At 54.8% G+C, this 26602-nt stretch overlaps 1 protein-coding gene across 8 annotated transcripts in view; it reads right to left on the reverse strand.

The window, feature by feature from the left end:
• The window catches only part of Ank1 (ankyrin 1), a 175156-nt gene that overhangs the window by 16479 nt on the left and 132075 nt on the right, over positions 1 to 26602 (reverse strand). For 6 of the 8 annotated variants that reach the window (XR_010044467.1, XM_063239903.1, XM_013146821.3 and 3 more), the window contains exons 17-38: positions 25789 to 25986; positions 23915 to 24013; positions 22297 to 22395; positions 21980 to 22078; positions 21043 to 21135; positions 20651 to 20723; positions 19938 to 19961; positions 18991 to 19087; positions 17741 to 17819; positions 16296 to 16393; positions 15993 to 16217; positions 15000 to 15154; positions 14629 to 14840; positions 14106 to 14310; positions 13707 to 13803; positions 13312 to 13540; positions 12291 to 12416; positions 12058 to 12177; positions 11174 to 11252; positions 10920 to 10994; positions 9460 to 9591; positions 8333 to 8479 (exon numbers count right to left, since the gene is read on the reverse strand). Coding sequence is in view for 7 of the 8 variants with exons in the window: in XM_063239903.1 (XP_063095973.1) it covers positions 8333 to 8479; positions 9460 to 9591; positions 10920 to 10994; positions 11174 to 11252; positions 12058 to 12177; positions 12291 to 12416; positions 13312 to 13540; positions 13707 to 13803; positions 14106 to 14310; positions 14629 to 14840; positions 15000 to 15154; positions 15993 to 16217; positions 16296 to 16393; positions 17741 to 17819; positions 18991 to 19087; positions 19938 to 19961; positions 20651 to 20723; positions 21043 to 21135; positions 21980 to 22078; positions 22297 to 22395; positions 23915 to 24013; positions 25789 to 25986 (2761 nt within the window). In the remaining variant the exon portion in view is untranslated. The remainder of the gene's footprint in view (positions 1 to 8332; positions 8480 to 9459; positions 9592 to 10919; positions 10995 to 11173; positions 11253 to 12057; positions 12178 to 12290; positions 12417 to 13311; positions 13541 to 13706; positions 13804 to 14105; positions 14311 to 14628; positions 14841 to 14999; positions 15155 to 15992; positions 16218 to 16295; positions 16394 to 17740; positions 17820 to 18990; positions 19088 to 19937; positions 19962 to 20650; positions 20724 to 21042; positions 21136 to 21979; positions 22079 to 22296; positions 22396 to 23914; positions 24014 to 25788; positions 25987 to 26602) is intronic. The other 2 variants (XM_063239904.1, XM_063239901.1) reach the window with 1 other exon arrangement.

Genomic DNA, 26602 nt, shown 5'->3' on the forward strand with positions numbered 1-26602 from the left:
CTGAGCTCCGCAGCCCCACTCTGAGTTAGCGGCAACATACCGGGTCCAGGCCCCGTGCTCGCTGTGGCCAGCTGGCACACTGTTCCCTGTAGACTGCACAGGTGTGTGCCCCTGCCCACGCTCTGGTGACCCTGCTCCCTGGTACTCTGAATGACCGTGGGCAGGAGGGACTGGAGCGTGGAGTGAATGCTAGTGCTCCATCAGGGGCTCCTCGGTTGGCGCTTAGAGCAGGTGCCAACCGGCGGCCAGGAGGCAGGCTACAAGCAGGGTCTCTCTGCAGCACAGCTGGTCTGGGGGCAGACACATGGCCCCCAAAGGTGGTCACTGGAATGGGACAGGGTGCCCAAAGAGGCTCTTGGTCTGGAGTCAAACTCTTCACCCTACAGGTCACGCCCACCCACAGCAGGAGGCCTCCTCTGGCCCCAGGCTTGATGCCATGCTCTCCGCCCTGGGTCCCTGGAGCGCTTGCTCCCATCACCCCCACCCTGACAACACCATCTCCATTTAGCCTCAGTCACCACCTACTTGCTCACCTAGAAAACTTTCACTGGTGTCCAAGTCCATGGCAGCTCTGTGCCGAAGGGTGGGGATTGCAAACACAAACACAATACACACAGATGCAATCACCTCATCCTCTTTTTGATGCTTTCTAACTACAGCTCACTGCCCACTGCCACACATAACCCTATGCCCCTCACTGGCTGCTTCCCGAAACTGGTCACTCACTGTCCTTGGAGGCTACCATAGAACTCATAGGATTTGTGTGGAGACACAGCAGCCAGGACAGAGGACTTCCCTCTTGAGTGGCCGTCATAGCTGACACCCACAGGGGCACCTAACGTGCCAGGAGACTCCTACCTCCAAGCTGCCCAGCAGCGCATTCTTCCTAACCACCAGCCTTGGGGTAAATGGCTTACTTGTAACGGCCCCCCACTGGCAGCCACCTAAATGCTTATCACAGGGAAACACGCACACACCCTCCGGCACACCCCTGCAGTGGAACACAGCTCAGGACAAATAGGAATCACTGACACACGCAACAGCACGGACGAAGCCCAAATAATCATGCTGAGTGAATGGAGCGGGACAAAAAAGAGCACGGATTCCAATTCTGCTTATGGAAAATTCCTGGGGTGTAGCTGGGGGTCAGCTGCACAGTGGTGGAAGCTAGAAGAAGCCCCTTCCAGCTCCAGTGAAGCGGGGGGGCGGGGGAGAGGGCTGGGTCAGATCTGACCACAAGACTGACTCTGTACCACCAGTGTGATGCTGGACCCTGAGAAAGCAGGAAACCACAGCAACTGCGCCTCCCAATTCCCCCGGCATGGCCTCGGACACAGAGGAGCAGGTAGCATCTCGTGTCTGCCACTGCTGTCTCTTTATTCTTACAAGCATTATTACCCTATCTCCAGCACCTACGTAGCATTCATTTAGTGCAAAATATATCCAACACGTTTTTAACTGTCACAACACTCCTACAAGGGAAGTAAGTTATTCCTCCTTTTTAGATTAGAAAGTAGAAGTTTAACAACTTGTTGAAGGTTACACAGCAAGTGCAAAAGCATTACACAGAAATGTCTATACTAGAGTTGGCCTTTATTTGTGTTAAAAAATAGCCTTACAGAGGCATAGGTGAATACTGTCAGTACACACATTTCAAGTGGATAACTTGGTAGGTCCTGAAACGTGCAACCCATGCAGCAATCACCACAGTGAAGAGAGGGTATCCATCAGCCCCAAAGCCCTCTGCATCTCCTTCTCTGGCCTCTCTCCCTCCCTCTGCCCACCCACCCAAATCACTCCTGCCTGGGTGGTGGCCAACCTGCTCCCTGTCTCTGCATCCTAGCTGGCAGCTCTATGCAGTGGTATTGTGTGGCCAGTAAGGTCCACCTGAGGCCTGAGTACTGCTAACTGGGCAGTGTTTGCCAGTTTGCATTTCCAAAACTTACATGGACACAAACTGCAGTCTGTACTCACTCAGCATGTTCCCTAGGGCTTCTTCCATGCTGCTGGCTGGGTCAATGGCTCATGTTTGTCCTGAGCTGAGCCTGGCAGGTGAATTTGCGGAATCTGTGTATCTATGTACCTGCAGGTGGGCATCTGGGTGCTGCCGGTTTGGGGCTATTATAAATAGAGTTGTTACTTTGCACAGACACGCACTGTCTTCTCTAGGCGTGGACTATATGAGAGGTACGTGTTTAACTTTTTAAGAAAGGATCAAAGTGTATTTTTATTCTAAGTGGTTGTTCCATTTTACATTCCCACAACCACTGCATGAAAAATTCCCGTTCCCTCATATCCTCATTAACAGTTGGTGTAAGTTTTAAGTTTTAGCCTTTCTCATAGGTATGTGATAGTACGTCCTTATAGGTTTAATTTGTATTTGCCCAATGACTAATAACATTGAGCATATTCTTATATCCTTGTGAGCCATATGTATATATTCTGGGTTAAGTGTTCAAATCTTTTGCTCATTCTGAGAACCTGGTTTTCACCTTATTATTGAGTTGCGAGGATTCTTTGCATGTTCTGCATAAACGTTGTACAAGGTGCCAGTGCTGACATTTTCTTCTAGTCTGCAGCTTGTCTTTCAGCAGAAGTTTTTGAAGTTCCATTTATTAATTTATGGGTTGTGCTTTTGGCATTGTATTTAAAAAATCTTTTTCTTATCCAAGTTTTACAAATTTTTTCTCATATTTTCCTTTAGAAGTTTTACAGTGTTAGATTTTACATGTAATCTATGATCTCTATTAAGTTAATTTTTCATATAGTGAAAAGAATGAGTCTAAGTTCATTTTAAACTTTTGCACAAATGTTTTTGAGGGAATATTGATGTGTAGTTTCTTCTATCATATCATTTTTTAATAGGCTGGTATCATATAGTTGGAAAATGTTGCCAAATTTTTAAGTTTCTAAATGAATTATTTCTTCATTAAATATTTGGTAAAATTTACTAGTAAAGAAGCCATGTGGATTTGGACTTTATTCATGGGAACGCTTTGAACTATAATTTTTTTTTATCGGTACCGGGGATCAAACTCACAACCACACGCTTGCAAGGCAGGCGCTTATGCCACTAAGCTAAATCCCCAGCCCCCTTAACTATAAATTTAATTTTTAATTTATATAAGGCTATTCCATTAACCTATTTATTCCTTAGTAAGCTTTGGTAGTTTGTGTCTTTCAATGAATTTGTTAACTTCATTTATGTTCTCAAATTTACTGACATAAAACTGTCGTACTATTCCTTTCTTATCCTACCCCTGGAATCCGGAGTGCTGTCACCTCTTGTGTTCTTGACATTCATCATTTTTGTCTTCTTTCTTCTGATTAGTCTGGTTGCAGGGCATACCAGTTTTAACAATCTTTCAAAGCTGCAGCTTTTGGACTCATTTTCCAGGGTTTTTGTTTCTGTTTATTGATTTCAACTGCAGTTTGCATTATTTCCCTTTTTCTGTTTGCTTTCAGCTTAATTTGTTCTGTCTTCAATGTTTTGGAGGTGGGAGATGAGGCCATTAGTCTGAGAACTTTTTTCCCTTCTAATAGACATTCCGTGCTTTGCATTTTTCCATATTATTTTTATAGCACCCCACAAATTTTGATATATTGTTTTTAATTTCACTCAGTTCCAATTATTTCTGCCTTTGTGCTGATGATGTTCTTTTCTTACCCTTTAAAACATTATTTTGCAGTTGCTAGGGCTGGGTTGGAGGATGCGCACATTACTAGGTCCTCACTCCACCGCAGCCATGTGCCCACTGCTCTTTTCGTGGTTAGAGACGTGGTCTCCTTTAAATCCACTGCCTTTTTACTTCCATTGCTCCCGGTGAGACGTCCACTGCCATCCTTACCGTCAGTCCTTGCACAGAACGCGTCTTTGCCCTGCTTTTCCAGGCCTCTCTTCAGCCTTGGCTCTGGCCAGTCTGCTCACAATGCACTTTGGTGTAGCTGCTAACACGGTGCTCGTGGGATCTGCTGGATCAGTGCATTTATGATTTTCACAGCGGGCCGCTTTCAGCCTTTATTTCTTCAGATACTTTTCCTGTCTTCTCTGTGGGGAACTCTAATTTCATATACATTTGGCCTGTTGAAATTGTACCATAGTCACTGATGCTTTTTAATTTTTCTTTTGTTTCTTTATTTCATTTTGGAGAGTTTCAATTGCTATGCTGTGAAGTTTACCATTTATTTCTGCTGCAATGTTTAATCCCATCCACCAGATTTTTAATCCTACACATCATGGCTTCATCTCTAGAAGATCAATTTAGGTTTTTTAAAATATCTTTCATGTGTCTTCTACTTTTTGAACATGTGAAGTACGGGGTTGACTACCCTTGTCTGCTCATTCTGACACTTGAGTCAGTTCTGAGTTAGTTTCAATCGATACTCTTTCTCTTGTCTGACAGAGTATCTGGGTAATACCCAGCTGAAATTTGCAAAAGTCTCCGGAGTTCTCTGTCTGTGCAGCTGTCTCCTCCACACCCCCTCTGTCTTGGGAAGTCGTGCAGCTTACTCTTCCTGGACTCAGCAACTTCTCAGCAATTTGCCAGAGTTTCCCTGGGAACTTTATGAAGGCAAAACTCTAAGCAACCAGCAGACTCACTTCATTTATTTTCTATGTCTCACAGCCCACTGTCTCTTGCTGCCTGATATCCAATGTCTTGGAAGCTGTCAGACATTCTGTCCTTCTTTAGTTTCTCCATGCAAGAGAGTATATCTAGTCGCTACTACCCTGTTTTGGCCAGAAGTAGCATTTGTCATAAACAGTCCCTCAAATGATGATGATTATTCTGTCATTCCCAGGACTCCTGGCAAAGGCCTGAGAACCAGGAGTGCATGGTTTTTCTTCATTATCCTTTGCAATTTTCCACACTGAACCTTCTGTGGCCCCACTTTCATGGAATTCACCCACATGGAAGTGTGTGGGTGAAGGGAACATAGGCACAGCCTCAGTTTGGAGCCCCATGGTGGCCACCCCACAGCCCCCTCCTGGTGACAGCCTGGATACTCCTTCTCTGTCTCCGGAGGACGCCAGCTGCTCAGTGAGATTTCAGACTAGCTACAGCCCTGGTGCTGCTGGACGTCATGAGGATGCTCGTGGCAGCTCAATGCCTTCTCACCTGGAACATCTCTCATGGTTTGTGGTGGGCCGGACAACAGTGAGAGCACTGAGCACCCAAGCTGAGCGACAGGATGTCTGTCTGGAAAGCCTGAGTGTGGCAGTCGAGCCTCATCTAGGAAGCTAAGCAGGCTCAGGCCTGGTTAATACTTGGACAGGAGAAATGTCTGTCTCCAGGACTCATCCAGCCCTGTCATACTTGGGTCACTGGTGCATTTCTGAGTAGAGAGGCCTCACATTTGGGTCTAGGTGCTGGGGAAATCAGGTAAAAGGCTGGGGGCAGAATACAGCCAGGCCATCCTTTCTTTTCTCACTAAGTATAATTAATCTATTAGCTTAATATCAGCAGCAAACAGAAAGGGTGGACAGGTGGCCTGGCCTCTTTGCTAGTTGTATCCATTAAGTTGTATCCATGCTGATGTAAGTAACACACTTTGTTCCCAACTGGACATTATTGCAACTCATTAGACCAAATGGAGCTGGTAAGGTGTGAGATAACCACTTTCTTCTCCATATATGAAGTCCGTTTCATTTTCCGGATGTGCTATTTTTTGCCTATGAGCAACTTTTCCTTGAAGTCTCTTGCACAGGCCTGAGGTAGCCCCTGTGGAAGATGTGAGAAGCTGCCTGGCCTTTTCGCGAGATCCTTTCGCAGGCCTGCACAGCAAGAAGAATTCTGACACCTCCTGCTCTCGGGACACTAACCATGGATTCCTTCTGAAGGAGACTGCGAGGGGCAGAGAGCGAGGTGAGATGTGGAGGAGCCTGCATGATAGTAATGGTGGCCATGAGTGAACAGAGCCGGCCGTTATCAGGACAAGCCGACATGTGGCCTTGCCCAGGACAGAGCCAGTGACAGTGCTGGGGTCGCTCTATCCCAGCTCTGGCCTTTGAGCCTTCTCCCACCCTTCCTTCCAGAACAGAAGGGCAGCTGGATGGTGGTCAGAAAGACAGAAAAGCGGATTTTGGTGTTAGAGAGTGAAAGGGGAAAGGCTGGGCTTCCATGTGCGAGAATTCAAGGAGAGGTGTCCAAGGGCAGCGAGCCCAGGCAGTAGGAGGCCTGCATGGCAGGGGCTCCACAGGTGACAGCTATCGAAGGGTGTTAGGAAGGACGAGGCACGCAGCCAGTGGCCTCTCGAACCACAGTGCAGAGAGAGGAACCATCAGAAACCTAGATCACATCATCGTTTCACCCAACACCAGTAGACAAAAACCAGCGTCCTGCAACAGGCTCCAGGGCACCTCCCATGCCCTGGGCCTTCTCACCTGCATCTCTGGGCTCCTCTGCTCCTCTGCCCCCATCGTTCTGCCTGTGGAGAAGCGGGTGCGGCGCCCTCCTGCTCCCCGGGACCACTCGTCCCGGCTCACTCCGTCTCCATGTCTTTGTTCGAATGTAGCCACCTCCACCACACTCTTTAAACCCCCTGCACTGCTCGAGCTGACCTCTCGCCCACTGTGTGATCCCCTCATGTAACTTGCCTGGCTCTCCTGATGGGAGGGAAATTCTGCTTTTGCCACACAAGTTGAGCCACTGTGGCAGAGCTTTTCTGCCAGGCACGGAGCACATGGAGACTCAGGCCCCAAGGATCAGAGCCTCCCAGGCTGACAGGGACGAGCTGTGAGCCCCGAGGACACCGTGCCTGCTGAGCTGTGGGGTTCTCATGGCCTGTGATCTCTGCAGGCACTGAGTCCAAAGCCTGTGGGTTAGACCTGACTGAAACAGTACAGGGGATATCCAGAAGCCCGTGTGCCACAGAAAGGGACTGGTGTTTTGTCACTTGGGTGTCCTGAAGTTTGGGGATCTCCCCTGTCTTTTTCCTCTGGGGAAGGGAGCAGCCAGCTCAGGCGGCCTTTGGGGTTGCAATCAGGTCCCCAGGGAAAGGCTGCAGTCTGGGGCGGGAGCCCTTTCCAGTGCACTGAGAGCGAGCTAGCACACAGTCAGCAGCCACGATGGGCGACACAGACAACAGCCGTGCACACTCGCACACACACAGATGCCCATGGAGACAGCAGGGGGTGGGGTGGGCGGGGGAGGATGGTGTGGGGGGTGGGTCCAGGTCCTCCGTGACATGCGTTCATGGAGGGGGACAGCTGTCATACACTGGGTCCCCGTGGAGACAGTGGAGACAGGAAGTGAGGCTGACTGGACGAGAGGCCAGGATGAGGTTAGAGGCAGAAGAGAGGGCCACAGGACACGGTCAACAGAGGAAGGGCCCAGCCCCAGGAGCACTGGGAGGCACAGTCAGGACATACAGGATGCGGAAGAGAACAGGAGGGCGGCCTTGTGCTGGGACACTCGGCCCCCGGCCCTGGCCGGTGCTCTCGGAGCTGAGCAGTGTGCATGCATGGCCGGAATGGCCACCTACGGGGGTGGCGGGCGACCCCACCCCCAGGATGATGGTTTGGGGTGATGATTCTCAGAGCTGGTGCTTTTTAAGCTCTGTAGGGGACCTTGGGGATCTGATTTTAATGATGATGGCTCAGCTACACGGGGTTGGCAGGAAGCCACACTTGCTGAACCATGTGCATGGCTGGGCTGAAATGGGGCCATGGCTCTGCCACCGGCCACACAGGGTGACACGGGGAGGGATGGGCGGCCCAGGCTCTGCTCCTGCACAGCAGTGTTGCTGAGAGGGCTGGGGACACAGTTGGTCACACCAGGGCTCCCTGCTTTGCTGAACCACCGCGGAGTGAGGAGGACAGACAGATGAAAAAGTGGGGGAGAAAGAGAGAGCAAGAGAGTCTGGGCTCAAGAAAACTGTTCAGTCTTTACACGGGGCCACAGTGGGACTCTTTAAACAGCAGCAGCTAATCCCTGAGAAGCTGGGCCTTGTTCCTGACCTTGGAAGTTCTTACACAGAGACACTGGTGTCCAGAGAGGGCACATACTTTGTGAAAAGTACCACGTTTGTCTACAGACTCTAGGGACAAGGGTCTAGCCAGCTGTTTCAGATCACACCAGGCCTCAGGGACCCAGGTGCAGTGGTGCTGGCTGGGAGCTACTCTGCACTGGCCACACCCACACAGCTGGGTCACACCTGTCTCTCTCCATGGCCCCGGCCTTTGCCAGGATGGGGAGCTCCCTGCCAGCCAGCCCAGCCTCCACCCACCTGAGGCAGAGAGGGCCTGGGGATGGAGCCCTGCAGGAAGGGGCCACTGGTGCTGGCTGCGGGGGGAGGCCCTGTCCAACGTCACTGCCGCCCAGGGGACACTCACCATTCATCTGGGAGGGCGACAGCGAGTAGTCCCGGTCTGCCTGCCGCTGCTCCGGCCTCAGGTTGCGGCTCTGTCTGCTGGAGCCCTCCAGCATGTTCACAATCTCGCTCCTGTCGATGTTGCGCAGGGCCGCATACAGGCTTTCCACTGTTGGGAGAAGGGGAGGAGTGAGTGATTCTAGAGCCCCAGGGAGACACAAAGGCCTGAAAATGGGCCAGGGGAGGGAGGCAGCAGGGGTTTCAGAAGGGGGAGCACCCATATGTCACAACCTAACTTGGATGGAGAATTCTTTCTCATGCACAGTGGCCTCTCTCCCCCGCCCCCCGGAGTGCTGGGGTGAAACCCAGGTCTTGCACCAGCAAGAACTCTACACTGAGCTACCTCCCCAAACCCTAGCAGCCAATTTAAAGGCACAAAAAGGCTGGTGGGTCTTTGTTTATAATCTACGAAGAATACTGCAAGGAAAAGCAAGTGAGAATGGGTGCTGTTCTACGGAAATCCCAGGTCCTCGCCAGTTGATTTTACAAATATAAACACTCAACTCCCCCAGTGCTGCTGAGGGCTGGGAGCTGACTGATGAGGCTCTGAAGGGAGTGAGACCAATCTTGCTCCCGGTTGGGAGGTGCTCCTGGGACGAAAGGGGCTGCACAGGCTGGGTTCAGCCTGAGATGACACCAGTGTTGACAGCCTGAGAGGCCAACACTTGTGTGAGCTGGGCACTGTGGGACATGGGAATTTCTATCTTCCTCCAAGGAGGGAGAAAGAATAAGGTCAAGATTGCTGGTCATGATAATGTGTTCTTGGGGGACTGCCTGGAAGGCCTCTAACCCTGAGGGGTGTGTGCGTGTGTGTGTGTGTGTGTGTGTGTGTGTGTGTGTGTGTGTGTGACAGAAAGAGAGAGACAGAGAGAGGGAGAGAAAGAGAGAGAGAGAGACAGAGAGAGAGACAGAGAGAGAGACAGAGAGAGACAGAGAGAGAGAGACAGAGAGAGAGACAGAGAGAGAGACAGAGAGAGACCCCTAGGCCAGCATCACAGCCAGGGTGTGAAGAAAGAAGCAGGACAGCTCTGCCCAGCACCGGTGCTGGCAGGCTGTGGACCGTGGCTTCGTGGGCCAGGAGGTACTGACTCTTTGCATCTGCGCCTTCCCGGGCAGCCCAGAGGTTCAGCAAGGCTGCGCTCTGCTCCCACAAGGAGTTGGGGTTTTCTACCCGGATCCTGTTGATTTCCTCCACACTGAACTGCAGCTCCCGGGCCAATTCTGCAAGCGAAGAGCCAAGAGCAGGGTAAGTGCTGGGGGCAGAGCATGGCCTCCCTTCCCAGGAAGGCTCCATGGGGGTGAGTGCCTGCCTGCGTCTGTGTGTCTGGATGGGGAAGGGCTCAGGGAAATAGGCAGCCATGGGCCAATGAACCCACAGCTGGACGGATGTCCTTGTCCCTTTTCGTGACTTCTAACCTGAGCTAATGAGAACGAACCCTCTCCAAGGCCAGCAGCCTCTCCAAGGCCGAGGGAAGTCAGTTTCTGAGCTGGGAAAGATTGAGTGCTGGGACAGTCATTCCTGGGCCACACTCGGAGGCCACACACTCTCCGCCAGGTGCCCCCAGGGACAGGCCACCAGCAGAGAGCAGGACTAACACAAGGAAATTAGAGGTCCCTCACTACCAAGACTTAGAAGGAAGCCAGCCTCTGAGTGATTTCAAGGAAAGGAAGCCGAAGAGAAAGCAGGTACAAATCAGAACATGGGTGTACAGCACACGACACACATATGCACACATGCACACCGACAGGAACACGCACTGCATCCCCTACTCGAGCATAGCATATACACAGTGACGTGCACACATGACACACACACGCACACAAGTGTATACACACACACCTTGAGAAGTGGGAGGAGACAGGGGTTGAAGCATGGGCAGTCCTTGAAGGTCTGAGTCTCCATGACCTTCCACAAGCTTTTGCTAAGGTTTCTGAGTTTGCCTGTGTAGGTGTGAGAGTGGGGGCAGGGAGTCCATTTGTGTGAAACCTGACGGACAGACAGACAGACAGAGAGCAAGGGAAAGCAAATGAAGCTGCAGAGCCTGCAACTGCCTCTGCAGGTCAGATGTGCCCTGCTGTGGGTTGGGCAAGGCCTGCGCAGAGACAGACTCCATTGATCCCCAAGAAAGGGGTGCCCAGGGCGGGGTGGGGCAAGCAGTGTGCAGGGCGTCTGGGGGCACAGTTCTGCTTGTGTGCTTGTTTTGTTTATCTGTTTGGTTTTTCTGGCTCTGTCACTAGCTGGCTCAGCAATCCAGTCACTCTAATGAGCTGGATCCTAGATCCTGGTTTTCCCATACGCAAAATAAGCAACTACAATTCAGAGGTCCTGGTAACTGCCAAAAACTCTTTCTTCCAGAGGAAGCCAGAGAAACAGAGAAGGGCAGCCATTCTCTTGGCCGCCGGCAGCACAGCTTTGCTATGCGCCCCAGACAATCGTACATCACAATCACTCAGTGGACACCAGAAGGGGTGCTATGTCATGCCCCCCACTCCTCAGGAAAAGCCGTGGGGTCAGTGAAACCAGGGCCTTCCACCTCGCCCTGACTCACCCGCCCAGCTGAGGCCCAGGTGCTCTGTAATGACGGCCACCTTCAGGTCAGCGCGGTCCATCCCGCTGGGGAAGCCTGGGGGTGGAGATCACACTGAGCAGACAACCGGTGTGGGTGTGCTAGGCAGGAGCCAGCTGTGCCTGGCTCTCAGCTCCACACCGGCGGGCAGCGCAGGCAGAGGAGCCGGCACCCGGGAAGCCCTGCAGAGCACAAGACGAGGGCACCACCTAGACCATCACCACATGGGTCCCTACCGAGAGCTGACTCGCTGAGCACGCTGTACCGAAGAGCCAGGGGTGTCAGGGTCCTCCTCCTGTCCTCCGCTCCGGTTCCCTGTGGAGGGAAGGCAAGGACACGGTGCTTTGGGTGTAGGAGTGCCCCTCCTGGGGAAGGTGGCTTGAGAGCTTGTGGCGACACAAGAGACATGAGCCAGTGCTGCTCCCATTTCACCCACCAGGAAACTGAGGCATAGAGCGTTCAAGAAACTTGCCCAAGGTCACCCAGTGACCTCTCTTGGATCCCTTCCTTTTCACCAGCCCCGTTTCGGAGGCTGGCCTGGGACGTCACACCAGGTCGCATTTGCTTGAGGGCTGCAGGAAATGGCTTTTGAGGCAAAAGCTGGTGCCCCCTCATCCTCAGAAAGAAAAGGAGACTTGCACTATAGACATATGAAGGTGACCCTGCTTTTTTTCTGGTCAGCATGGAGGCTGATGATTTGAAAGGACAGCAGCATCGGGACAGCACTGACACCCTGAAGACACCTGCACACCCAGCCTGGTATGGGCACTCAGCATGCTCACAGGCACTGATGCGTGAACACACTTGGCCACGGCTCCTTGCTGAGCTCAGAACCCCAGCTGTCTGCAGTGGCTGAGGACACCACAATTCTCTTCTCTGAGGGCCCAGCGCCCTGGAGAGGAAAAGGGAGTAAATGACAGGAGTTGGGTCACTGTGCTCCTGCAGAGGAGGCCTTGGCCAGCTGGCCCTGTGCCTGGTGTCACATGGCCAAGGGGGACTGAGCTGTGTGGGGCGGGGACTCGGAGCAAGAGACAAAAGGGCGCCTGGACCACGGTCAGCAGGAAGCCTGTGCAGGGCTTGTCCCAGTCTTGGCCTGGGGGTGCCCTGGGCAGCAGCTCACCTTGGTACAGGGGGGCATGGTGACGTTCAGGTGGCAGAGGATGTGCTGGGTGTCCTCATACTTCATGGCTTTGCGCAGGAATGACAAGAACCCTGCCGGCTCCCGACTGCTGTCCCTCACCTAAACGTGGTCAGATGCCAAGGACTCAGTAGAGCAGCCTCTCCACGGCCACCGGGCAGGTCGGCTTACAGGCTCCTCCTCCCTGACTCCCTGGACCCCGAGGGTGCCAGCACCTTCACAGGTATGGCCAAGCGGTTCTCCCGGAAGGACTGGAACTCGAAGCTACGCTGCTGGGCAGCCCTTCTGACAGGGACCAGGTTCCCGGAAAGTTCTGCGAAGAGGGGCATTCCCTCCAAAACCTGGAGGGCAGGAGAGCAGATACACCTGTCATGTGGAACGCCCAGGAGAGGCCCGCTTCAGGCACTGGCTGCCCACCCCTGGCCAAGCCTTGGCCCCAGTGCCCAGCAATCTGGAAAAGGCTCTGCTTTCCAACTCAGATGTGATGCGAGTTTCCAACAAGCAGCCACTTCTTGTGCCCAAGCACAGAGGCTGCTTGCTACCAAGGGTTCCAGAACACCTCAAGGACACTGGACACAGCATTTGTCTTCACATCTGCCAAAGGTGTTTAGCTCAGGAGAAGTGCTACAAAGACCATGGTGTGTTTCAATCCAGTACAGGCTTGGGGTCATAGCCAGGTGCTTCACATGTTCTCACAGGGGTACCCCAGGCCAGCAGTGGGGTCACATCTACTTCCACCATTGTCCCCCAGCATTCCCGCCTCTTCAGCTACCCAACCCCAGCACTGGGCAGCAGGACAGGCTGTGGGGTTGGATGATCGGGAATCATTCCATCTCCACCCTTCACTTCACTGCATGACCTTATGCAAGTTCCCCAGCCTCTGCCTCCCGTCCTCAGCTGCCTGGCACATAAATCAGGGACACTAGCAGTAGCCACAGCTATGAGAATTCATCAAGGCTACGCAATGAAACCACCCCAGTGACTGCCAACTCCCATCATCACCAAAGTCACAGGGCCAGCTGATCATTGTCACCCTGAGACACACAGCGCCGCGTCTCCATGTCTGTGACAGCTGATCCGAGATGGAGACCTGGTCCCGCACCCTGAGCACTTCCTGCCGGGCCTGGCTACCACAACCCCAAGGGCCAGTGGGAGCCCTGCCTCAGCTCTACGGCTGGTTCTGTTCTGTGCAGAGAGAAAGGCCTGCAAGTGTCTGTCCAGGACTGGGTGCCGCACCTCTATGTCCCTGCTCCGGGCCACCTCCACGAAGTTTTCGTGCTGCTCCAGCGTCTTGTCCACCTTGTCATCCGTCATGCAGTAGCACCGCAGCCGCCCTTCCCGGGGGTCATTCATCTTGGCGAAAATGACAAACTTGGCCATGTAGGGCACTGCGGTCAGCTCTTTGTACAGCAGAGTGGCAAAATTCACAGCCTCTGCTGTCCGTGGACAGTCCGATAGCCAAAACCTAGAGGGCAGGGATGGAGAGTCCGGGCCATATGGTCAGAGTGCCCTGGGAGCCACACAATGGCCGGGGCAGAGGAGGAGCTGGAGCCCGGTGCAGGCCAGGGCCCAGCAGGGAATGCCGGTGGCAGCACTGAGCACCTGCCGTGCCATGCCATGCCTCCACTCACCTGGCGGAGACGTTGGTGGTGAAGTTGGCGCACTCATTGGCATATACAAGCTTGGTTGTTCCCGTGATATCTTCCCATTGGGCTTGGTCAGTTCCTCCTGCAATAGCAGCAGAAGTGGGGCTGGGCACATTCTTGAGGCATAAGCATGGCACCCAGGGCCCAGCACTCAAAGGCAGAGGTGGCACAGCAGGTGAGGCGTGGTGTGCAGCCCCCCTCTTCCTAGCGACCTGCCATGCTATTCTCGGGTATAGCAGGCCCTTCCTGACTCCTGCTCAGAGAAGCCGCCACTGTCTCCCCAGAGCCAGCAAAGCCCAAGCAGTTACTGGCTTTGCTCCCTCCTGTTTCTCCAGAACGAGCGGCTGCTGCAGAGAAAGAGATACGGCCAGGGACGCCTCTTACCAATGACGCTGCAGAGCAGGCGCAGGCTGGTGGTGTCTCCCTCCCCGCTGTCCCGTGGGTTGTCTGTCCATGAAGGAGGCAGCGGGATGCGAAGGCCAATGGGACGGTGGAACTTCCGGCGCCGTGGCTCCACAGTGACAATGGGGCTGAAGGTGGCTTGGTTGCCCAGGAGTTTGGTGACCAGCTCATCTGGGACAGGCTGGGCCTGTGTGGGAGAGTAGGGACTGGTGAGACAGGTGCCCCCAGCAGGGCAAAGACTCAGGGCAGAAGACTAGGCTGCCATGTCTTCCGTGCCAGTGAGGCCCTCAGGCTGAAACCACAGCTCAGCTCCCCGCCTCCCTCCTCACTCAGCAGTCCTCCCGCCTCAGACTGGGGGTGCGGCTTCAGACTCAGACAGGAGGCTGTCCTCTCCTTCTCACCCTTCCCTGACCATCTCTGCCCCTCGCACGTCCTGTCCTGTGAATTCTAAGGCCCTTGCAGAAATGAGGGCATCCTGGGGCACTAGCAGGGCAGGGGCTGTCACCTGCAGAGCCAGCTTCACTTTCTTGGTGACAGCATTTTCAGGGAACGTGGCTTGCACCAGCGGCACCAGCCTGCTCTTCAGAGAGCCGCCCTCGGGCCCAATGGTGTCAAAGTCCTGGCAGAGCCGTGACATGATCACGAAGTACAGGGGGAAGTCGGTGGTGATGATGCGACAGACCCTTTTCTTCTCCAGCTCCTCCAGGCTCCCCAGCTCTGGAAGCAAGCGGCAGGGCGGCCTACACCATCACACGGAGCTTGGGCCCAGCCCTTACCTTCTGGAAGCTGGCCAGAGGCTCAGTCTGTGAGCGCCCCCCCCCGCCCCCCGTGCTCTGCAGCCCGGGCTGGCAAGAGCCCCATTCCCCACAGGCTCACCCTCGTCCAGCCCGCTGAGGATCTGGTCCAGGGAGCTCTCTCCATAGCGGCTCCTGTGCTCCTTCCACACTGAGCCATTCTCGCTCCTCAGCACCACAAGCTCGCGATCCCCTCGGCCTTGCGAGGCAAAATGTGGGATCTCCACGATCACGGGGCTGCATCGGGGGACACAGGGTGGGAGTAGCTCCCCATGTGGCAGCCCCAAGCCCTTGTGCCCACCCTGAGGGATGGGAAGAGCAGGTGGGGCCTCTGTGCCCACCACCCTGGGATGCGGCTGAGACCAAGCCTGACACCTGACAGGATGGGGGAGCTGAGCTCTGGGATTTCGTCCCTCATCCTCCACGCAGCCGTCATGGCATTTCCTCTGCAGCAGGCTTTGAGGTCACAGTGAGAGAGGAAAGGGGCATGCAAGTGACAGTGTGGTGAGTGGGGAGAGGAAACGGGGTGGGACAGGAGATGGGGTAGCACCTAAAAGGCGACAAAGCTCCAAGAGACCTCACTGGCTTCAATGGCAAGAAACATTCATTTGCATGTGGTCCTTAGAGCAAAGTCACCGGGCCACCTTCCAGAGTGACTTCTTCGGCATTCACATAACAAAACCCCAGGTACCCCAAAGCAGCCCCAGTCTTTGGTAGCGTGCCCAAAAAGTAAAACAAACCTTATTTTGGGGCAGTACTGGGGCTTGAACCCAGGGCCTTTGCACTGAGCCACATCTCTAGCCTTTATTTTCGTTCTGAGACAGGATCTTTAAGTGTTAAAGCTGTGATTTGAACTTGCACTCCTCCTGCCTCAGCCTCCCAGACACTGGGATTACCCAACAAGACTTGGGAGTAGCAAGCTTTGCCCAGGATGGCCTCCTCGGTGTACTGAAGAAAAGGCAGGGTGTTTAGGGTGAGGCTCTAGGACAGCAGAGAAATGAGCTGGGCCAGCCGTGCCCTGGACCACGCTGCGTGTGTGGACTGGGACCACGTGTGTCCCCAGAGTGCCCCTCACCTCAGGAACTGGGCCCCCGCAGGCCCCAGTGCAATGATCCTGCTGGCCAGACCCTCCTCCTCAGCCAGTGGGGGCGGCGTGCCCAGCTTCTGGGGCTTCACCAGGCGGCAGGTGATGCGTGTGGGCGCCGCGCAGGTCCGCGGTGGGATCACCACCCTCAGGCCGTTGTGGCGACTCCCTCGCATGGAGCCACCCCGGGCATCCACCATGAAGCTGACCAAAAACCTGGAAGCAGCGAACCATATTGGGCACCACACACACCTCGCCAGGGCCCAGGAGGGTGGTCCCAGCCCAGCCACTCACCCCGTGTGCACAGGGCTGGCCACCGGGCTGATGTTGTCAGAGGTCTCTGTGGCAGGGCTGCTGGGGATAAGCGAGTCCTCGTCGTACTCCTTGGAGGCCTGGGGAGGAGAGCGAGGCCTCTGGGCTCCATCTTGCCTCCCCGGGCACCGAACACCGCGCCAGGCTGTGGGCCCTCTGGGGCCAAGGCGCTCCGGGCCAAAAAGCAGGCAGCCCTTCAGTGCCCACGGCCTTTGTGACAACAGACATGCACAAGCTGGGCACAGACAGGGGAGCCCTCACTCTCGCTGGCACCGGCTGCCCTGCCTGCTGCCTGCCTGCCCTCTGCTAGAAGCCCAGGATTCCCCCTCCAAAGTTGGCCTGGCTCCGGCACCCTGGCCCCCACTCTGTGGAACTCCGAGGTCCCTGCATGTGCTCACAGGACCTGTTTGGCCTGTCTCATCCTCCAGAGAAGGGGTGCCCTTCCCTCTCAGTGACAGTGCAGGCGTGGCTCTGGTCGGCTCCCCTCCCGGGGGCTGGGCAGGGCACGCTGGCCTCCCCAGCTTCCTTCCCTCTGCTGAGTGCAGGCTCTCTCCGGGGGCAGGCTTTCTCAGCACACAGGATCCAGCATCTCACTACCTATCCCTCCTGCGTCTGCGTGGCCTGGTGTGCCTGAGGCCTTCTCCTGGCTGGCCAGCAGCTCCAGGAAGCAAAAGCTCCTGTCCTCCTACCTCGAACTCTACGCAGGGCACCTAGCAGGAGCCCAGGAAGTAACCGCTGATTTGAACCAAGGACTGAAACCAAGAGGGGAGGGAGGCAGGAGCAGCCTGCGGGAGCAACACAAACTTATTGTGTGCAAGCTTCTAGGTTCAGTCTCCAGCACCAAGAAGAAAACACAGACAGGGGAGAATGGGCTGGCGGGGAACAGCAGAGCTCAGTCTGCTCCCCGCTCCTAGGACTCTTGCTGCTATTTCTGCCAGCACCTAGGAACATGCCATGGCCTACAAGGTACACCCAGTGATACCAGCATCATCACCATGGCCCACCCCAGCCGGGACAGTCCTTGCTCCACACCTGGTCTGGGCTCAGGCTGCTGCTTCTGGGCGTGTGCACCTCAGAACTGAGCCTCAGCTGGCAAAGAGCTGGCCAGCCGCAGCTACCACATGTAGGGTGGCAGTGCCAACCACTCCTGGCACCACTGCACAGTGCTGTGTCCCCAGGAAATCCCCTTGCTTGGAAAAAAGTGCCAATGACTTGGGAAATTCGGCTGTGTGAACTGTTCCCACTCCTTACCTGCTTTTCTGTACAAACAGATGGCTCTGAGGACACAAAACAGGGACCCCTTTCTGTCCCGTTCCCAGGGGGAAGGTGAGAGAGCTGTCCCCATTCGTGGACACCTCGCTCCACGGGGAAGCTCCACTAGAAGTAACACCTGTGGAGGGGATGTCAAGGGGACGGGCCCCTCTTACCTGTTCCGGTTCCTCCGACCTGATCAACACTGTCTCGGGAGTCACACAAGGGATCCTCGGAATGGCAGGAGATTCCACCCTGCACCCCAGAAGCGTGGAAAGTCAGGGGGCTGCACTGCGAAGAAACCCATCTCTCCCAAGAGGCCAAGGTGGGCGGCCTCTCTGTGCTGCCCTGCTCACGCCTTAACCCACTTCACACAGGACCCTGCTGTGCAGGCTAAGGGCCACCTCCTCCTCCAGCTCCCCTTTCCCGGCCTGCCCTTTGCCCCTGTGCTGAAGCCACAGCCAGGTCGATGGAGTTCTGGCTTTGGTCTTGATGATGCACTCCTCTATGACCACTTGGTCTGACTGGGTGTTTTTGTGTTTTGTTTTTTTCTGGTATCAGTAATGACTCAGGACCTTTGCACTGAGTTACATTATCCCCTACCTTTTTTAAGGCAGGGTTTTGCTAAGTCACTACATTGCCACGATGGACTGGAACTTGCCTTCCTCTGGACTCAGCCTCCCAAGTGGCGTCCATACCAGCTTTGGTATGTGCTCTGTTTTGCTTGTGGTACTGGCTCTTTACACTGAGCTACGGAGAACTTGTGCTGCCTCAGCCTCCCAGAGTGGGTTTTGGGGTGGGTTTTGATCCCACCAAATGCATCTGCAACATCTGTCTTCACGGCCAGGGTCTGAGTGCAGTAGACGTGGCTCTGAGCAAGCCAGCAGATCTGTCTGTGTTTGCGGGACACTCGGAGGGCTAAGTGCTTATACACAGTGGTCAGGCCGGGGCTCCTTCGAAATCAACCCTAGCAAAGTCCTCGGTGCAGCGGAACTCACAGGGTTAGGAGGTGGGTGGGTGGGAGCAGGCTCTGGGGTTCACACCCCAGGAAGAGGGATGGCTGGGAGTGATGCTGGCCTGGCAGTCTTCTAACATGAACCTTCCCCAGGGACTATTCTGGACAGTTTGTGAGGTGAGGGGTTTCGGATGGAGGCTGTGAGCCAGAGGGAGAGTGCAGGCGTACGGGGTGCCAGGATAGAGGAGACCTACTACCAGCTCACGTGATGTGGCCCCTGTGCATGACAGGCAAGGAGGTGCAAGCCAGCTGACCCTCATGTGATAGGCACAGTCCACCTGCCCATTGCTGGAGCACACTCAGGACCGGGCCGCATTGTGACCCCTCCCCAACTCACCACCCCACTTTGAGTTCCAGCACTGCACCTCGGCCCCCACAGTGTGAGCCCTCCAGCGAGCCCAGAGTACTTACACCTGGTCTAGCTTTGGCACAAAGTCCAACAGCTCCCTCTCCTCATCCACATCTCTGGAATCTAGCTGCTCAGCCTTAGAACCTACAAACTCTTCCCCTGGAACGACATGAAGCCGAGTAAGCGAGTGCCTGGAAATGGATGACCACATTTTCCTTCTGAGCCTGGGACGCTCCAGGGCCTGGACTCAAGTGCTCTGCCCTGTCCTGGTCCCCAGACTGGAAGCTCAAAGCAGGCCAGCTAGCTCCTAACCTCCCTGTCTGCACCTGGCTTTGGAGGTAGGCCAACAGCACAGGCAGAAAGAACTCTCTTACCCAGACAAGTTCCCACTGCCAAACAGCCCTCTGGGGTGTGCAGTGACACCAGGAAAGAGCTGTTACTGTGCCCTGCACCACCACAGAACAAGTAACTACACTGCACTGAACCCACCCCTCCAGAGGCTGGAAGGTTTTTTTGTAACTGTGGTTGCTGAAACCTCATTATTTCCATGATTATTTCAGTTACCTCGCAACTCTACATTATGGAATTATCATCCATAATTCCAAAGCTTATTGTGAAGAGATTCCACTGCAGTGGGTCAGCTGCCTGCGCCCAGGCAAGCTCTGGTTTCTCTCCTTGCCTGACCTGGGCTTGTAGCCTGGCCCTGGCCCTCACCCTTTATGAACGAGCCCCAGCAGAAACACCCGGCTGTGGGCTCTGGAGCCAACAGATGCAATCACAACAGCTCATGCAATGACCATAAACACGGGGGCATGGGCACAGACACACATGGGCCGGCACACACTGGCGCTGGGTGGGGCACATGGTGAGGGTATCCTGATTTAGCCAAGCTCCTGGCTCTGCTGTGAGCCGCTGGAGGATGGAGAGCAGCAATGGGTTAGTGAGAACTTGGGGTTTTGGGGGTGCACTCTGGTGAGAAAGACCACAGGGAACAGAGAGCGTATCATACCCAGTATAGTTATGTGAGCGGTTCCTAGGAAGCAAAGGAGAGCCAAGTTGAAAGAAGGATAGCACTGAAGTCAGGTAAAGTGAGAGGCACATTAACAAGGGACAAGAAAGCTCCACACATCCACCTGACTGGGTCCCACGACCTCCGATCTCCGAATTACAGACAGGAGGCGCTGCGCAGCCCGAACCACTGCTCCGAACTCAGGCCCCCTCCAGCTCAAGGGGTGGAAGGGTGTATTGGGGGAAGGGAGGGCACTCCGAAGTTCCCTAAGCTGACGCTGCTGCAACTTCGTAATAATGGAGGGATCCCCAAATCTACCAACCCACCCAGCAGTCAGGGGCAGCTTCTTAAAATGCATTCTCCTTGACTGTAAATCACCCACTTCAACTCACTCAGGGCACTAGGGAAGCATGAAGCTGAACATCATTGCAGCTTCAATCTGAGTCACTCCCACTCCCCCGGGGTACCCACCGACCCCCACCATGAGGGCTTGTGAGAGAGTTTAAACTTCCATCCCTCCAATGCCAATTTTCCTGCACCTATGATTATACAAAGTTTTCTGATAGTGGGCCACATCTGCAAAAAGCACCCTACACACACACCAGAACCCGAGTGTGCCTGCCACGAGGGGCTTGGTGTGTGGCCGTGCAAGGGGCAGGACTCGGGACGCTTGGGGTCCCTGGTCCCTGTGAGCTCGGCACTCCACACTTCACCTTCATCCTCAGAGACATCCAGCACCTCGTCCACTGTCTCGGGGTAGCTCATCCGGTGCTTGTCACCAACTAACTAGAAAAAGAAAAACAAATACCTCAGTCCAAACAGAGGAGGGTATCCTTTCTCCATCCAGCAAACACTGCTGGCCCCAAGGCAAGAGGGAGGAGAACCAGACCGCTGGGGATCCCTGCAGGCACCCCAGGGAGACACTGGGATCCCACTGTGCGGCTGCTCCCAAAGGCCACTAGGTGGCAGCACAGTCTGCCTGAATCAGGTTGGCCTGCTGCCCTCGGGGTGGGTGCTTTCTGCGGGGCAGAGGATGTGGCCTCCCAGAATCATGCAAAGGCTGGAGGTCAGGCTGGGATAGGGGTGCAGGAGAAGGCAAACGTACCACTATGCTGGTTTCATCCGTGACAACTTTGAGCACGTCTGTCACAGAAATGTAGCCCAAGCGCTTGGCGATTGCCAGAGGTGTGGTTCCGTTCTAGGACAGAGAGCAGAGGAGCACGGTCAGACACACAGGAGCAGGGAGGGGTAGGGAGCCCTGGAGGTGGACCAGTTCCCTCTGGTGGTGTAGAAGGCCCAAAGGACAGAGCTGCCTGTGGCCAAGAGCAGGCTGCTGTGAGCACATGTGCCTCCGAGCCCAATAGGGAGGAGGAGGGGGTGGGGGTGTTGGGTGTGGGCCTTGACCACTTCCCTCGAGGGAGCCCTGGAGGGGTTGGGGAGCCACCATGGGGCCACAGGATGAGGACGATGCAGGGTGACACTGCCAATGCACAGGCAGAGCTAGACCTTGAGGAGCAACATGGGCCAGTATATTTAGAGAGCACCAGAAACACAGCAGGGTACCCTGCAGCTTGGATTTTAAGAGGCAGAGCTGCATGAGAATGAAGCGACGGTGAGGTCTCCATTTCTTCGAGGACATGGCCTGGGTCCATGCCTACTCAGCCCTGCCCACGTTACCCCTGCACCCACACCACCATGTGCCTCAGAGCTACAGTGGCTACAGGGATGGTCTAATCACACCCCGAGTGTGGAGAGGAGGAGCTGCATCCTCAGCCATGACCACTAAGGTTGCTAGTGAGGGCACCAGGCCCTGGAAGTGGGGACCCCAGGACACTTCATGGTGTCCACACATGCTTCACCTACATCTGCTTCTTCCATGTGAAACAAGAGTGTCAAGAATTAAGATCACGAAGGGGAAAGGAAGTGCTGCTCACAAGGCCAACCTTAGTCACCAGAAAGCAACCAGCCACACACCTGTCCTCTGGGGCCCCCGGAGGGTGTGCTATCGTGGCCCTCAGAGCTCAGCACCAGCCACTACTCACCGAGCTGACCTCATTTGGGGAGGCACCACTTCGCAGCAGCAGTGTCACGATGTCTGTGTGCCCCTGCTGGGCCGCCTGGTGTAAGGGGCTGTACCCAAGCTGCAAAGCAAGCCGGTGAGGGCAGTGCAGCCAGCTGCCATAGAAATGCCCGCCTGCCTCTGCAGCCCACTTGTGCCCTGCATGGGACTAAAGACGTGTGTTTCCCAGGTTCCTCCTCCAGGGCCAACGCTCAAAGCTGAGGCTGAGCCTAGAGTGTGCTGAGAGCAACTTGGGTGCACCCACTGGGCCCTCGAGAAGTGTCGGGGTAGCACCTGTACCTTGGTCTTGGCATTGACGTTGGCCTGGTGCTGCAGCAGGAATTTCACCAGTTTGATGTTTCCATAGTGGCTGGCCACGTGGAGCGGAGTGTAACCCATCTGAAATGTGGGAGACGCACAGGCAGACTGAGGCCATGGTAACACCCTACAGCCCTGGGGCACTGGTTTAAGGAGAGGGTGACAGCTGCTGTAAGCTGTGCCACTGTCATTCATCAGCTCCCACTGTCTTGGGAAGGGGAGGACTCCATGCCAGGGAGATGGGGATCTGAGCAGGGGCGGGGGAAGGGGGCTGGGGCTGGGGACAAGAGCAACATCCAAGGGAGCTGGCACTGAGTGTGGAGGCGTGGGCACGAGCAGCACGGAATCCCAGGGCCTCCTTCAAGGAGGCCACACAGAGCCGAAGGGAACCCTGACACGCACCATCATCCAGGAAGGAGAAAGCCCAAGGAACTCATGGGAAGTGGGCTCTGCTTGAAACATGTGGGCTGTGGTTAGCTATTCATGTGGGTTTGGGCTGTCAAGTGACTAGGCACCCTGTTGAGAGTTTTGGTTTGTTCTTGTGTTTTGGTGCTGATGATGGAACCCAAGGCTTGTGCAGGCTGGGTGGGCACTCTGCCCCTGAGCCACATGTCAGTTCCTGTGGAATAAGTGAGGGGTGCCCCCAAAGGCCTTTCAAGATCTTTGGTCCCATGCCCAGGGGAATGAGTGACAAATCCCAGGCCCTGAGGACAGGACTACACCCTCCATAATGTGATGGCTGTGGGGTCCTCTAGGCAGCCTTAACCCACAGAACAGGGCTTCTCAGAACATGACCTCAGAGGGCTAACTTGGGCCCCCAAGAGAAACCCTAAGGATCTAGAACATTCTCAGCTTTTAAACAGGCTATCACAGAAGCTTCAGGCAGCTGGAGATTAAAATGCAGGTTCTAGACTTTTCCCAGAGTACCTTCAGCATGGCAGGCTGCCTGCTGCCCAGCGTCCAGTGAGCAGCTATGGACGGGAAGGGGTGGGGCTGGGCAGTGTCACCCAGATGCCTTGTGACAAAAGGAGCACAATGCACATGTACAAAGCTCTTCTCTCTTCTGAAAAGATCACCTCTTCCCTCTGGGGTTCTGGCTCCTCCCCATGCCTCAAGGCCACCTCCACCTGAGCTGCAAATGCTCAGCCAGGTATGCGTCCCATGTACATGGAACATGTGGTCACCTCAAACTGCCTTCCAGGGCTCCTGCATGTGGAAGAGGTGCAGAAACGGAGGAGCCCACTGTCCTCAGGAAAAAGCCCCACTTCTGAGTGACTCCTGGGAAGCCTGGCATGTGGACACACTTCCTGCTCACATAGGACAGGCTCAGTATAAGCACTCCTCTCAGATTCTTGCTTCAGAGGCTCAAGGGCCCAGCACACTTTCTAAAATTCTCAAATGGAAGTGACTGATATCTTCAAGGGTCGATATCTTCAAGCTCCGCTGCACACCAGGAAAGGTGGCAGGCAAGCTCTGCCTGCTTCTCAGGGCTCGCTCAGCAAAAAGGCAGCTCTGGCAGTGAGGGAGTTGGCCCGGCACTGACACCAAGATGAGCAGGCGGGGGCGGGCTCTGTGGGACAGAGGAGGCTGCCAGGCTTACCCGGGTGGTGGCGTCCACCATGACCCCATGTTTGATCAGCACATCCGCCACTGGAACATGCCCTTCTTGTGCTACCAGATGGAGGGGCGTGAGTCCACTCTGAAGAGAAAAAGCCATGCATCAGCTTTGAACCAGGAGAGGGTTTGCACCAGCACTCAGGGGAGCCTGTGGTTTGGGAAACCAACCTGGCTTGGTAGCCACTGACCTGCCTTTGACCAACTATCTGGTAAAACTCTGGTTGTTCTGGCCCTTAACTCCTTTGCCTAAAAAATGAGGTGGCTAAGCCAGATGAGGATTGACAGTGCTTTCTGATCACAGCTGCACCATCAAGAACTTAGACCCATGGCTTTGCAGCAAGCATGCACTGCTGCCAGCTGTGGTGATGAGCTCTGGCCTTAGGCAACAAGCGGGCATGACTGTGCTCCAAAGCAGCTTTACTACATAGACAGGAAGAGGACAGCGATGGGCCACAGGTCACAGAGGAATGCTATGGTGGAGTCCAATGAAACATTACCTATATCCCTGCTAGACTTTAGACTTGGGTTCCTCACTGAGAATACAGGGATTGCCCTTGCCTGAGTCTCAGGGCAGAGGAGGAGCAGCTGAGGAAGCATGGTCTGTGCGAGGTCCTTTGGAAGACCGTGATGGGCTGTGCATCATCACAGCTGGCTCAGTGCTGTGCAGAGGGCACAGTGCTCAGGGAGTGAAAAGCCCACACCGCATACTCATCAGCTCAGCTTCTCGTGGGGATGGCATCAGAGGTCTGGCTCGCCGTGTGGCATGTATACAAAAATGTCAGAAGCCTTCCCTCCCCCTCCTACCTCTGAGCCCTTTGCAGACAGCAGGACAGATTCCCACTTCCTTGCCAGCCCAGGCAGCAGGCCTACCACAGGGATTGTTCTTCCCTCCACTGCCTCCTGCACTTCCCCAAGGCTGCCCAGGGCCACAGGGCAGTGCCCTCAGCACTGACATCACATGTCAGCATCAGCCTTTTAGGCAGGCACCTCGCATGACTCAAGGTCACCCCAAGAATCTTCTTGAGGGGGGCACGTGGGTGAGGGCATATTTCTGGAAGAGCCCCACCACCATTCCAGATCCCTTGTAAGCCCAAAAAGTGAAACCAAAGACATGCAAGACAATGGTCCACAGTAACAGCTCTGCCTGGGTAGTCCAGTCTTGGTGTGTATGGAGAGGACCACTGAGTTCAGAGGGCTTTTGGGAAGTCCAAAGTTACCATCTCTCACAAATTGTTATGTCAATTTACCATGTGACGGGTTCATTTTATTGTGCAAATCCATGCATGTAAAACACCCCGGGCAGGCAGAGGTAAGGGTGGGACTTTGCAGGGAAGGGGCTGGGCTTGCTGCTAGGGTTGCAAAAGCATCTACAGGGTAGGGATGATTGGCCAGGGCTGGATGTATGCTAAAAAGCTTCAGTTGTATAGTTTAAGGGGCGAACTGTTTGTGAAACATTTCACTAAGACAGTTATTTTAAAAAGAAAGCATACCAAACTATTTAAAACTTTCCTGAAGCAGATACCAGGATACATTTTGGGAAGTGAACTCTGGATTCTCATACTGACCTCAGAACCATGACCTCCCTGCATGGTTCTGTTTAGAAAGACGAGAACCAGCGAAGCCTTTGGGTACTGCAGCTTTGGGAGCAGGCAACCCCGGACTGCTGTCTACGGAACTGAGCTAACACTGAGCTAGAGCTATTGTAAGGCACACACATGCATGCACAGACACACACACACACACACACCACTGAACTCACATTGGAGCGCACAGTAGGTACACAGCACACACTGTGGCTCCTAGTGAACGGGCACTGGGCATTGCCAAGACGGGGAGCACGAGGAGCTCTGCGCCCACCTTGTTCCCCAGGTTGCCATTGGCTTGCTTCGAGAGGAGCAGCGCCACCATGTCCGCGTGGCCCTCTTGCGCCGCCAGGTGGAGGGGAGTCACGCCCTGCACCGACTCTGCATTCGCAGAGCCCCCGTACTGCAGCAGACTGTGGGCCACGTCCATCTGGTTCTGCTTGGCAGCAATGTGTAGGGGCGTGTAGCCATTCTGAAAGGGAAGAAAACCCAGCTTGGGCACAAGAGTGCCAGGAGCACCTGAGGGAGGGCTCGGAGCCACCATGGGGCAGGGCTGGTGTCCTCCAGGATCCTCACTAAGCCAAGAGACCACCAGGGGATCTGGAGGCAGGTGCCCACATGCTTCTTGGCAGCCTGTTTTCAGGTCTCTGCTGGGACATGTGCTGGGCACAGAAAGCTAGGGTTCCACAGGCAGCCTAGCAACAGCTCCAAGGGGAAGAGGAAAGGAAGTAAAAGGTTCCCGCTTCTCTTTCCTGCCGTAAGAATCCAACATTTCAGAAAAGAAAAGAGGACACAGCCTTTTATCTTACCCGTGCAGCTGGCACCAGGCAGGGGAGGTCTCGAGAGCACATTGGAGCCAGGTTAGGTTCCTTTCCTAACTAAAGGTGTGATCCAGGGCACAGCAGTCCACCACGTAGACTGTTCCCTTTGTATTTTTCAGCCATTATGAGTGCATAATAACATCTACCTCCATTTCTTAAAATTGTTGCACGTTTCAAATATGATAATATAAAAGAAGGCACTTCCCAAATTAAGATATTGAAGCACCGAATCACACCTTTGCATTACCGTGGTTCACAAACAGCATG

Source organism: Cavia porcellus, unplaced genomic scaffold, assembly GCF_034190915.1.
Source record: "Cavia porcellus strain 051 isolate PalLab524CR breed Dunkin Hartley unplaced genomic scaffold, mCavPor4.1 scaffold_29, whole genome shotgun sequence".
NCBI lineage: Eukaryota > Metazoa > Chordata > Mammalia > Rodentia > Caviidae > Cavia > Cavia porcellus.